General features: G+C 41.3%; 1 protein-coding gene across 3 annotated transcripts in view; it reads right to left on the reverse strand.

The window, feature by feature from the left end:
* The window catches only part of TAMM41 (TAM41 mitochondrial translocator assembly and maintenance homolog), a 110,648-nt gene that overhangs the window by 71,299 nt on the left and 26,678 nt on the right, over window positions 1–12,671 (reverse strand). For all 3 annotated transcript variants that reach the window (XM_055381010.2, XM_019023619.3, XM_019023618.4), the window contains exons 5-6: window positions 9,207–9,352; window positions 1,589–1,754 (exon numbers count right to left, since the gene is read on the reverse strand). In XM_055381010.2, the coding sequence (XP_055236985.1) occupies window positions 1,589–1,754; window positions 9,207–9,352 (312 nt within the window). The remainder of the gene's footprint in view (window positions 1–1,588; window positions 1,755–9,206; window positions 9,353–12,671) is intronic.

Genomic DNA, 12,671 nt, shown 5'->3' on the forward strand with positions numbered 1-12,671 from the left:
CCAAAAAAACCCAAAACAGATGTTAGTCATCTTAACAGTTCTAAAACTTGAAACTAAATATTCTTTCTAGTCAGCCAATCAAACCACCAAATCTATCTCTGTCCTGCTGTCACAGTGACAATGAAAAGGGCAGTGGGATTGAGGGCCAGAAGACCAGAGCAGCCAGCCGTGGCGCCACCCGGCTGTGTGAGTCCAAGCCGATGACCGAACAGCTCTGTGCCTCTTCCCCTTAAAACAAGGGGATGGGTTAGCTGACCCTCAAAGGGCATTTTATGACTTAAATCTGCTTGAGATTTCTGGTTCTCAATTCCATAACATGAAAAGATAAAAACCAAATGATTACATCTACGAGAAAAACTTTCATTCTGAAAACACACATACAGATTCCACAGTGAGGAACAAGTTTCACTCCCCTCAAAGAGACAGCCCAGATCACACTGTTGCCAGGATCACGTTCAAACAAACAACAGTGTGCCTCGTACAGAGCTATCTTCAGGATGGGGAGCTGGTGACCTAAACACACACTCTGCAAACCTAGGGCAGGCCCAGGAGGAGAGTGGGAGTGGAGCGCCTGCTGCAGTTCATCCACTGCAGTGTGATGGTCTTTGCAAAGCATTACTGGAAATTCTATCTGGCACCCGGAGGAGCTCAGTAAATATTTACTGAATGAAAACAGGAGAATGCACTCAATTGACAGAGGGACTCATTCTCAATTTCATAAATATTTCTTGATTGACTAATCTCATAAATTACCTTTAGCACCTTAAAGGGAAGTTAGTCTCTGAAGATAAGGTTCAGGCTCTTTTTTTTGTTTAAGAGATACAGGCTGCTCTATCACCCAGCCTGGAGTGTAGTGGTGCGATCCTAGCTCATTGCGGCCTCCAACTGCTCAAGCGGTCCTCCCACCTCAGACTCCCAAGTTAGCTGAGATTATAGGCATGTGCCACCATGCCCAGCTACTTTTTTTATTTTTGCAGAGACAGGGTCTTGCTCTGTTGCCCAAGCTGGTCTCAAACTCCTGGCCTCAAGTGATTCTCCCTCTTGGACTTCCTAAAGTGTTGGGAGTACAGGCGTGAGCCACTGCACCTGGCCTGGGTTCAGAGTTTTGGATAAACATCAGGGCAGTGCTGGGGAAAATGCTGTGGAACGTGGGCCATGTCTGAGGGAATGTACTGAACACTGTATGAGACACATCAAATGGAGTTGATTGAGGAAAGCTCTGTTCTTGATGTTATAAAAGCACAAAAAAATGCCACCAATCTCTTTTCTCAGACCAGCACAAAACACAGACACATCTTTTAAATAAATTCTAGAAGTTGTGCTCTAGGAACCAAAAGAAACATTGTTTCTCCCTTTGACAGTGATTTAGGATCCAGGAATTTAAAAACAGAAGTATTTTCACCATCTTACTTCAAACAAGTAAAAATTCAGATTTAGAAAACCCTCAAATTTTTAGTGCTTTCTTCTTCTGAGAGGCAATCTCTCTATCTTGCTAAACAAAAAGGAAGAAATAATACATTCCAATCACAAACAAAGTCTGCTTTTCCCCATGGCTGGCATTTCCTCAACATCAAATTCATAAACGTACCTAGTCGCACCACATCTCCACAGTCGGGATCATGAGCCACTTGGAATAAAGTTTCTTCCACATCTCTGTTTTTTCCAGGAGGGTCCATAATATGATTTATCTGTTGCTGTAAGGTTTTGGGCAACGTCATCAGCTGAGTGAACTGTCCTTCTGGGCTTTTATCTATCTGAAGGGAGGAAAAAAAAGACGATGTCTATGGAAGTGCTTTAAATCCTACAAATACTCAAAGACTCAGGGCTTCTCTTTAAAAATCACACAAACATATATGCACCCACACCCCTGGCGAGGCAGCAAGCTAAGGAAACTCTCTTTTTCTGAAACTGAATGGGTAAGTGTTCAGGAGTCTAAGTCCCTTCAAAAAGGATAATTCTTGTCCTATAATATTCCATTTCTACCTGAGAAAAGAATAGAAGCCACTCTCAAGGATCAATTTCTGACTTTTGGTTTTAAAATTTATATTTGTCTTAAATCCAGCAGTCAAAGGAAGTGGTGCTGCAGTTGACACTCATGGAGGCCGCGTCAAATCCAGGCACTGAGATGACCCCTCCCATTTCAAACACAGGGAGACTGGCGTGCCCTGATCACATCATCAATGAGAGTGAGTGGGATCTGAATTGTGTCTCCTGCCTGTAGGGCCTTTTAGTATGCTGTATTTCACAAACTGTAGGAATACACTGATGACAGAAACTAATCTTACTTACTTTTAATCCCTGGCACACAGTAGGTACTCAAAAAACAATAAGGAAATGAGTAACTGAATCAATACAACTTAGTTGTCCTAAAGCTACTATGCCAGCGGCTTCGGTTCCCAAAGTATTCTAAAACATATTAAGGTGCTGAAGATAAATGTATAAATAAAACATGTAAAACTATGTGTCAGACTTTACTCAGAAACCCTTGAATCAAAAGTTAGCCACAGAGCTGAGGCCAGACCTAGCTTTCCTAACTCCCAGTTTCATACACTGTGCCTCGTGGAATGAATTTTTAAAAATCTTGTAAACATTGATTTCCTGCCAAGTGCAGAACCAGTAACACTGCCCTCAACAGCTCATCATATTATTTCCCAAGGAAGAATCTGTCTTGTATCCTTTTAACAAATATTTAGGTTTTAACTTCAACTAAGAGAAGAGTAAGAAAAAATCAGATGAATGTATTACATTTTAGGCTTAGAGTTTACAGATAGGACCAACTTTCTTAATAATTAGAATCCACTCATTCTACCATTTTTTAAATTGAATAAATATTTATTAAGTATATACCAAATGGGCCAGGCGCACAGGTTCACACCTGTAATCCCAGCAGTTTGGGAGGCTGAGGCAGGAGAATTGCTTGATCCCAAAAATTCAACATCAGCCCTAGCAAAAGAGTGAGATATCCAGCTCTACGAAAAAAAAAAAAAAAAGCCAGACATGGTGGTGCAAGCCTACAGTTCTGTCTACTTGGGAGGCTGAGGTGGGAGGATCACTTGAGCCTGGGAAGTTGAGGCTACGATGAGTGGTGATTGTGCCACTGCACTACAGCCTGGGTGACAAGACCAAGATGGTATCAAAAAAAACAAAAAAGTATATACCAAATACCTGAATTTTCTAGTTTTGTCTATAAAATCTATGCAGAGAAGGAGAAAAATGGTATTATTTAATGGCTCCATAAAGGTAGAGGGGTAAATATTTAGGTTTTTATCTAAATATTTGACATTTATCACTAGGATGGTTCTAAATTCAGAGGCCCCATCCTCTACTTAGCTTTGGCTACAAAAATGACAACAAATTTGAGTATTTATGTAAAATAATCTTAGAAATGACATTTATGGACTTACGTTTTGAGGCCACATATTGGGATTAGTTAGAATAAAATTATATTTAAGTTATGCTTTACCTATGAAGCTTCCAATGGCTTGAGTGACATATAAAAAAATTAGAAAGTAGTATTTGCCACTGCTTTCTCTTGAGGAAAATAATGCACTGGAATTTTCACTTGAAAGCATGTGTGTAAAGATAAAATACCAGGTGACATGATTTAAAAATTTGGTAAATTCTCATTTTCCTTACACTAACTCTCACTAAAATAACGAAAGTGAAAGCATTAAGCTAAACTGTGAAAGTCAAATTGCATTTTAAAAGCAGACATGGATACAATTATTATATGTCAACTTAAGTAAAAGGCAGATATGGAAAAAACTTTATATGATTCCATTCATATGAACTGTCCAGAACAGACAAATCTACAGAGACAGAAGTGGATTAGTGGTTGCCTGGGTGAGGGGAGAGCTGGGGACTGCTAAAGGGTATGGAGTGACAGAAATATTCTAAAATTACTTTGTGGTGATGGCTGTGCAGCTCTGTGACTATACTATAAACACTAGCTTTTATGGTGTATGAGGTATTCATCAATAAAGCTAATATTTTGTTATTATTATTTTTGAGACAGAGTCTCGCTCTGTTGCCCAGGCTGGAGTGCAGTGGCGCGATCTCAGCTCGCTGCAACCTCCATCTCCTAGGCTCAAGTGATTCTCATGCCTCAGCCTCCCGAGTAGCTGGGATTACAGGCGCACGCCACCATGCCTGGCTAATTTTTGTATTTTTAGTAGAGATGGGGTTTCACCATGTTGGCCAGGCTAGTTTTGAACTCCTGGCCTCAAGTGATCCACCCACCTCAGCCTCCCAAAGTGCTGGGATTAAAGGCATGAAGCTGCCATTCTCTCCCCCTGGCCAAAAGAGTAAAGAAAAAATAAAACCATATCCCAGGACGAATGGCAGAGATGAGCACCACCTGTAGACCTAAAAGATGCAAGGGTAAGGCAGATAATTTTATATGTCAACTCAGAGCAGTGGCACAGCCTGAAGACACTGTCCTGCGAGGATGAGCTGTGCTATACATCCTGAATCAATCACCATTACACTGTACTATATTCCCAACTGGCAGAAGACATGGGCCTGGGGACCAAGGGTAGAAAGAGAAGTGACCTTGCTTATCATCATTCCCAGGGAACCACTTGGGAACACTTTGCTTCCTATCACTACAGCTCTAGATCTGTGGGTCTAGAGGTCCCAGTTCCCAGAGAAGGGATGCTTCTACCAGAGGACATAGTAAGCATCCCATTAAGTTACGACTGCCACCCAATCAATTTAGAATCCCATGCCGTAAGTCCAGCAGACAAGGCAATGAGTCACTACACTGGCAGAAGCAATCGGCCCTGGTCATCAGGAGCTGGCGTGCTGATACACATCTCTTAGAGTACCCCTTGCCCAATTTTGATGGTTAGTGGACAAGTGCGGTGGCCAGGGTCCTCCAGACTCCTCCGAGATGAGGGTCTGGGCCACCCTGTCTAGATAAGCAGAAGTGATAGATGAGGGTGAAGGGAATCTGGATGAGTAACAGAGGTGGGAGAAGATGAGTCTCAGTTGCAGCCTCAAGGCCAGATACAGCACTGGGAGCTGTAGCTCAGTCCCCCAGTCTTATTCTTGTAAGTTTCCCGGGAAAAGAAACTGATGCGAAACTAGATCATGCAGGCTTTTATAGGCCATAGGGAGGATTCTGGATACCTTTATCTTTATAGTTAGAGAAAATTCCTAGCCCTTTTCCCTTGCTCAGTTTCTAGAAAGTTGGTAGACAGACACATTATACTTCCCTGTCCTCTAGCCAGAGAATAGAAGATCTCTGGAGAAATTCTACAGACACTGATATTTGAGCTCCTCCAATAAAACAGCTAGGTCCTTGGCCAGGTGCAGTGGCTCACACCAGTAATCCCAGCACTTTGGGAGGCCGAAGCGGGCAGATCACTTGAGGTCAGGAGTTCAAGACTAGCTTGGTCAATATGGTGAAACCTCGTCTCTACTACAAAATTAGCTGGATGTGATGGTGCATGCCTGTAGTTCCAGTTATTTGGGAGGCTGAGGCACAAGAATCGCTTGAACTTGGGAGGCGGAGGTTGCAGTGAGCCGAGATTGCGCCACTGCACTCCAGCCTGGGCAACAAAGACAGACTCCATCTCAAAAAAACAAAACAAAACAAAATAGCTAGGTCTTTGCCTCATAATCCTATAGTCAAGCCCACCAGTTGACAAGCCTGATATATCACAAAGAACTTCCAGCCTGTATTTTAGTGCCTCATTCTTTAAAAACAGGCCAGAGCCAGGCACGGTGGCTCTTGCCTGTAATCCCAGTACTTTGGGAGGCCAAGGCGGGAGGATCGCTTGAGCCTAGGAGTTCGAGACCAGCCAGGGCAACAAAGTGGGACCCCGTCTCTACAAAAAAAAATTTAATGTCTCAGATCATATGGGTACAAATATATGTGTGTGTGTGTGTGTGTGTGTATGTATATATGTATATATATGTGTATATATGTGTGTGTATATATATGTGTGTATACATGTATATACGTATATATACATGTATACACACACACACCTGTGTACACACACACACACACACACACACACACACATACATAAAAAAATCAGCTGGGCATAGTGGCATGGGCCTGTAGTCGCAGCTCCTCAAGGGGCTGAGGTGAGAGGATCACTTGAGTGCAAGAGTTCAAGGCTGCAGTGAGCTATGATCATGCCACTATACTGTAGCCTAGGTGACAGAGTGAAATCCCCTCTCAAATTGGTTAATTCATTAATTAATTTAAAAAATCAGGCCAGGAAGGAAACTCAGACATTTGAAAAAAGCTTCTAACGTAACAGACTAGAGTAAAAACAGACAAGAGGAACTAAGAGAAAGAAAACAATGTGAGAGAACAAGACAAAATCTTCAAAAGTTATAATAAAGATCATTAAAGAGATTAGGAGAAAATAATGCATCCATAATACAAGAATAGGAAGCTATAAGAAAGAACATTTTGGGAAAATTAAACATTCAGTAGAAGTGTTAGAAAACCAATCAGAAATATTCTCCCATAAAGCTAAATTTAATAAACAAAGAGACGAGAGAGAGAGAGAAAGGAAAAAAGGTTAAACCAGGAGGTCTAGCAACCACCTAACAGGAATCCCAGGAAGAACAAACTAAGAAAATGGGTATGAAGAAATAATTACAGAAATAATAAAAAAAATTCCTTAGAATTGAAGCTTATAAAATTCCAGATAGAAAAGGCCCACTGAGGCTGGGCGCTGTGGCTCACACCAGTTAACCCAATATTTTGGAAGACCAAGGTGGGAGGATGGCTTGAGCCCAGGAGTTCGAGACCAGCCTGGGCAATATGGTGAAACTGTTTCTACTAAAAACACAAAAACCAGTCGGGCGTGGTGGCGCGTGCCTGTAGTCCCAGTTACTCAGGAGGTTGAGGTGGGAGAGTCACTTGAGCTTGGGAGTTTGAGGTCGCAGTGAGCTGGGATTACGCCACTGCACTCTAGCCAGGGCAACTGAGCAAGGCCCTGCCAAAAAAGAGAAAGAAAGAAAAGAAAGAAAGAAAGAAAGAAAGAGCCCACCAAGTGACTGAATAATGAATGGAAAACAGATATAAATAAAGAGGGAAAATTATCTCCACCCTAGAATTTGATATCTAGCCAATACTATCTATCAAAGGGAGGGTAGAATTTTCAGAGGTATATAGTCTCAAAAACTTGCCTCCCTCACACCCTTTAAGAAGGTAATAAAAGACAAACTTCACTAATATCAGAGTGTAAACCGTGGAAGAGGAAAATGCAAGACCCACAAAACCAAAAACTAGCACAGGGGAGGCAAAGGGAATTCTCAGGGTGATAATGAAGGGAAGGTGGAGGAGTGCGGCTGTGCAGTGAGCTAGAAAACAACCAGTTGAGAAAGGAACAGGGCAGGGGGCTCCAGGAAAAACATTCCTATGAAAAACAAGAAACAGAAAATACCCAATAAATCTGTCTATAATGGGAAGAGTTTTACGGATCTGTCAAGAGTTTGAGGATGACTGACCTAAGCAACTGAAAAAATAAGACAACTATTAACTCCAGGAGAAACAAAGTTGTACAGGAAAAGGAACTTCATAATGCCACAGCTCATCAATAAAGAAAAGGCTGTCACAATAAAATAAACATTGAATATTAAGCTAACCAAAAAATATGAAGTAACTTTATGTGAAGCATGAGGGCGTGAGGTAGAAGGGGAAGAGAATGTGTGTGCTAAGTGCGTGTGTGTGAGTGTGTATATTGGTATAAGAATTGATGGGGTAGTGTAAGACGGTGAAAAAATCCCCTTCTTCCAGGATGGCAAAAATAAAGTGTAAGATTGAAAAAAAATCAAGAAATAATAGTCGAAGCACATTATTTAGAACATGGAGGTGAATATCAGAAGAATCAGCTATAGAGACGAAAGCAGCTGCCTCTGGTAAGCAGGGCTGAGAATGTGGGAAGGTATGCAGCACGGAACTGCTCTTTTTGTTATAAACTTGAGGTATCATTTGGCTTTTAAATCATGTACATGCATAAAACAAAAAACCTCAACCTGAACCAAATGTGGCAAAATCTGTTAAACTGAGTGGTAGGTATTCTTGCATTTCATATGTCACTCTCTATTCTTTTCTTATTTTAAAACAATTCCTATTTTTTTAAATTCCCTTTTTAGCTCTAGAAATTCCATTAATCTATTACTCATTACAATGTTAGTTGCCCCTATTATGTGGATGGAGAAGAGCATAAATGAAGAAAAATACAGTGTTCTTTACATTAAAGGAAAAAAAAAAACCTGTGGCCCGGCCTGGTTTTTATTTTCAAACAAACACTTAATATTAATTGAAACAACACCTTGATAAGAAAGTTTTATTTGATATATCAAAAAGAAAAATTCCCAGACGTAATAAACATAACAAGTGGGGAAAGAAGAGAATTTTGAATATGTATGAGCCCATTAATGTATAACAAAACCAAACCTCTTCATATATGCATACAAACATATACAAAAGTACATGTGAAAAGATCTGGAAGAACAAACAGCAGGCTGGGTGCAGTGGCTCATCCCTATAATCCCAGTACTTTTGGACGCTGGGGCGGGCAGACTGCTTGAGCTCAAGAGTTTGAGATCAGCCTGTGCAACATGGCAAAACCCTGTCTCTACAAAAAAAATACAAAAATTGGCCAGGCGTGGTGGCATGCACCTGTAGTCCCAGCTACTCAGGAGGCTGAGGTGGGAGGATGGCTTGATCCCAGGCTGGGGGGTGTTGAGGCTGCAGTAAGCCGAGATTGTGCCACTGCACTCTAGCCTGGGCAACAGAGTCAGACCCTGTCCCCCCCAAAAAAGAAAAAAAAAAAAACAACAACCAGACACCAAACAGTCAGTACAGTTACCTCTGGGGAGCTAAATGGGTCTGGGGATGGAATGAGAGTGATCTAAAAGTTTATTTTCACTTGTTTTGATTGGTGATTGATAGACATGGTAATAATTTCCAATGGCAAAAAAGATATACATGGTCAAAACAAGTCCCTCTCCCACTTCTGCCCCTAGTTCCCTTCTCCAAAGGCAGCCTCTTATTACTAGTCTGTTACCTTTTAGCATTATTCCAGATACACAGAAGCCTATGTTTACATACAGTACTTACTTTTTAAACTATAAATGTTCTCACACCAGTCATGCTGTTCTACCCCTGACTTTCTTCCTGCAAATAGCCTTTGTCTTAGAAACAATACAAGCTATTTTCCACATACAGTTACCTCCAGCCAGCCTTGCTGGCTTTTATACACCACTTGAGGATTTTCCTGTAGTATGCTGCCATAGAGCTCTCGAAAGTGGGGTATATTGGGCTTCACAATATTCAACACTTTTGTTTTATCTTCTCCAACCACCATCCGAAAGTCACCTAGTTAAAACAAAGAGATAAACACATCTTCCATTAAGAATCCACACTCTGACCTACGAACGACACTCCCCACACTGATACTGCACGGGTTCACTCTGGCAGGATCCCTCATCAAAACACTTGTTCTTCCTCCTCAAAACGTGGACACTTTACCCCAAGAAATGTGAGCACTTGTTTGGAGGAAAAGAGGGTCTCTCAAATCACAAAGCCCTTTATGCCAGTTATAGTTACCTAGTTACACAAGGTAATCATAAGCGAGTAGCTAACTTGTTTTAGCTTTTCCAGTGCAGAAGCTTCTGTACCTACAAAGTCTTGTCTTATGGGCCAAATTCTGCCTGTGGCCAATGAAGGAGATAGGAGCTGTCCACCATCACTGTAGACTTGTCCTTGCCATTGCTTCCTCGTCGTTGACCTGTCTGTTTATGAGGGCTTTTGAGGCACTTGATGAATATAATCTTATCATATTTTACAAGGGCAAAATAAGGCTTAAAAGTTCTGTAAGAGGAGGTTTGCATTTAAGATGAAACTGAAAACAGATATAACTTTTTAAATTGCAAGTGATGAGAAATGAGGAATGTTACATTTGCCTATGGGATGAATTGAACTGAAAAACACCTAATTCTGAAAGACAAAAGCATTTCTGAAACAAATGAAAAGTGCCCTGCCAATGCCACTGACAACCATCGGCAAGATGGAGGAGAAAGGAATGGGAAAGTGGACACACTTAAGTGCATGCCTACTGGGCTAATGTGAAATCAGAAGAGGCTGGACACATGCAGAACCTTCTGAGTCAAGCGTGGTGAAAGCAATGTGGCTGAATCCTTCGTTGGAGAGACAGCAAGTTGTCAGAGGGAGTAGAGAGGCGGCAAGTGTAGGCAGATAACCCAGCTGCTGAGGAATCCCCTGGGGCTAGGATGACAATATAATTTATCATCCAAACTAGGTCACTTCTGAGGGTGAAGGGATGGCTATAAATAATTACACTAGGACAAGTATAAACTGAGCAAACCAGGACATATGGTTACCCTCGCCAATTTCTTTTTTCTGGAGAGGGGAAGGGATCATAGAGGTCATTATTTGCCACAATGGATTTTCCTAGTGCAAACTGTTGGCTTGTTTTAGAAAAAGTAAAAATACAGGGAAGACCAACAGTATGTACTTCATTGAGTAAGGAATAACATATGCTAGGTTTTAAGTTTCAAAGGACCAACTTACACTACAATTTGGTAGAATGCAACTGGGGACTGCAAGCTTAGAAAAACAGACTTCCAGGCTGGGCGCGGTGGCTCACGCCTGTAATCCCAGCACTTTGGGAAGCCGAGGCAGGCAGATCACGAGGTCAGGAGATCCAGACCATCCTGGCTAACACAGTGAAATCCCGTCTCTACTAAAAAATATGAAAAAATTAGCCAGACGCGGTGGCAGGCGCCTGTAGTCCCAGCTACCTGGGAGGCTGAGGCAGGAGAATGGCGTGAACCCAGGAGACAGAGCTTGCAGTGAGCCGAGATCGCGCCATTGCACTCCAGCCTGGGTGACGAAGCGAGACTCCGTCTCAAAAAAAAAAAAAAAAAGACTTCTAAAGAGCCTCTGGAACCTGATCTTGGTGTACAGGGGGTCTGACTGTTCAGGTGAGTGAGCAGAAGTGAGTCCCAGTCCTAAAAATCTGCTCAAATATGGATGAACTTGTTTTTTTCACTATTATTTTGAAGGGAAAGAGAGTTAGATAGTTAAAACCTGGGATCACTGCTAATGAGGAGGTTGAGAAATCAGTCCTTTCACATATTGCTGTTGACTGCATAAACTGCTAACATTCTTCTGGAAAGCACTGAAGCAAGAAATCCCATCTCTGGAGCAAGCTTAAAGAAATAAGCCAGAAACACAGAGTAAGACAGAAACACACAGGTAATGTTTACCGAGCATCTGGTAAATACCAGCCACTGTGCCAAGTGTGTTGTGGTATTGCTTCATTTAATACACACAGCTCTCCTCTCAGGTAGATAGGATTCTATCCCCATTCATACACAAGGGAACAAAGACAGTGATTAAGAAACTTGCGTAAGGTTTCCAGGAAGTAAAAATATACTACATATATAAAATTGCTCACTGAAGCACTACTTATAATATTGAAAGCATCCCAAATGTCCAACAACAGGGGAAAGAATGCACTATGATGGCATACAGTTACTATCACAGACAGTAATCACACACAACAAGATGGAAAGTGATCATTTAATATGCAGTAAGAAACAAAGAGATACAAAAGTATAACAGGCTGGGCATGGTGGCTCACATCTATAGTCCTAGCACTTTGTGAGGCCAAGGCCGGGGGAATGTTTGAGCTCAGGAGTTCGAGACCAGCCTGGGCAACATAGCGAGACTCTGTCTCTATGTAATTTTTTTTTTAAGCATACCAAAACAAAAAAAACTTCATAAAAAATGAGAAAAACAAGACAAAGAGACTATATAAAAATGCTTATTTTTGCTCTAATAAAATACATTTATTGTGGGTTTTTGCATGTGTGCTTTAATTTGCTATCTCATTTGGTCATGGCAAAGCTCCATAAAATAAGTACTATTATTCTTAATTTTACAGATGAGGAGATGGAGGTGCAAAGACAACATGCCCCAGGTCCAACTGCCTCTCGGTATTACGGTAGTGAAATTTTAGGTGATGATTTTACTCTATCATTTCCCTCCATTTCCCTCACTTCTATAATGCTGGCATATTACTTTCTAGCATTTTAAAACAAATTTATGGGATACACAGATGATGACTTGACAAATGTGAATGGAGTAGTGGCTGAGTTAACTTTCAACTGTGTAAATCCTTACACGTATAAAAATGGATTCCATTAATCTTTGAAGAGATGAAATGTCATCAAATTCTGACTCTAACAAGGCTGGCCCTGAAGTGAAAGATCAGTTTCTAAAACTGTTGAATTCTAAATATTTGTGTCATTCCTTCTTTCTGTACATTCCACAAACAAAAAGTTCCTCAATTTTAGACAGTCACTTTCTGAGAGAAGGATTTACCATTTTAAAATATCAAGGATTATGTTCTACAATCCAAATCTTCCCCCTAAAAGAACAATTGCATGCCATGATTAAAGGACCTAGAAAACACTCCAGGCTCTCAGAGAACAAGGACCGGGGCTTATTTATGTCTGCATCCTTAGCTCCTTGTGCACTGCCTGGCACAGGGAACACATACATCAATAAATGTGTGCAGAACTGAATTTCTCTCACTGGTGTGCAGCTGAACTAGCTCAACCACAGGGGATAGGAAGCAAATGGGCTTATGACTCATTTCTTCAGAACA

Source organism: Gorilla gorilla, chromosome 2 (assembly GCF_029281585.2).
Source record: "Gorilla gorilla gorilla isolate KB3781 chromosome 2, NHGRI_mGorGor1-v2.1_pri, whole genome shotgun sequence".
Lineage (NCBI taxonomy): Eukaryota > Metazoa > Chordata > Mammalia > Primates > Hominidae > Gorilla > Gorilla gorilla.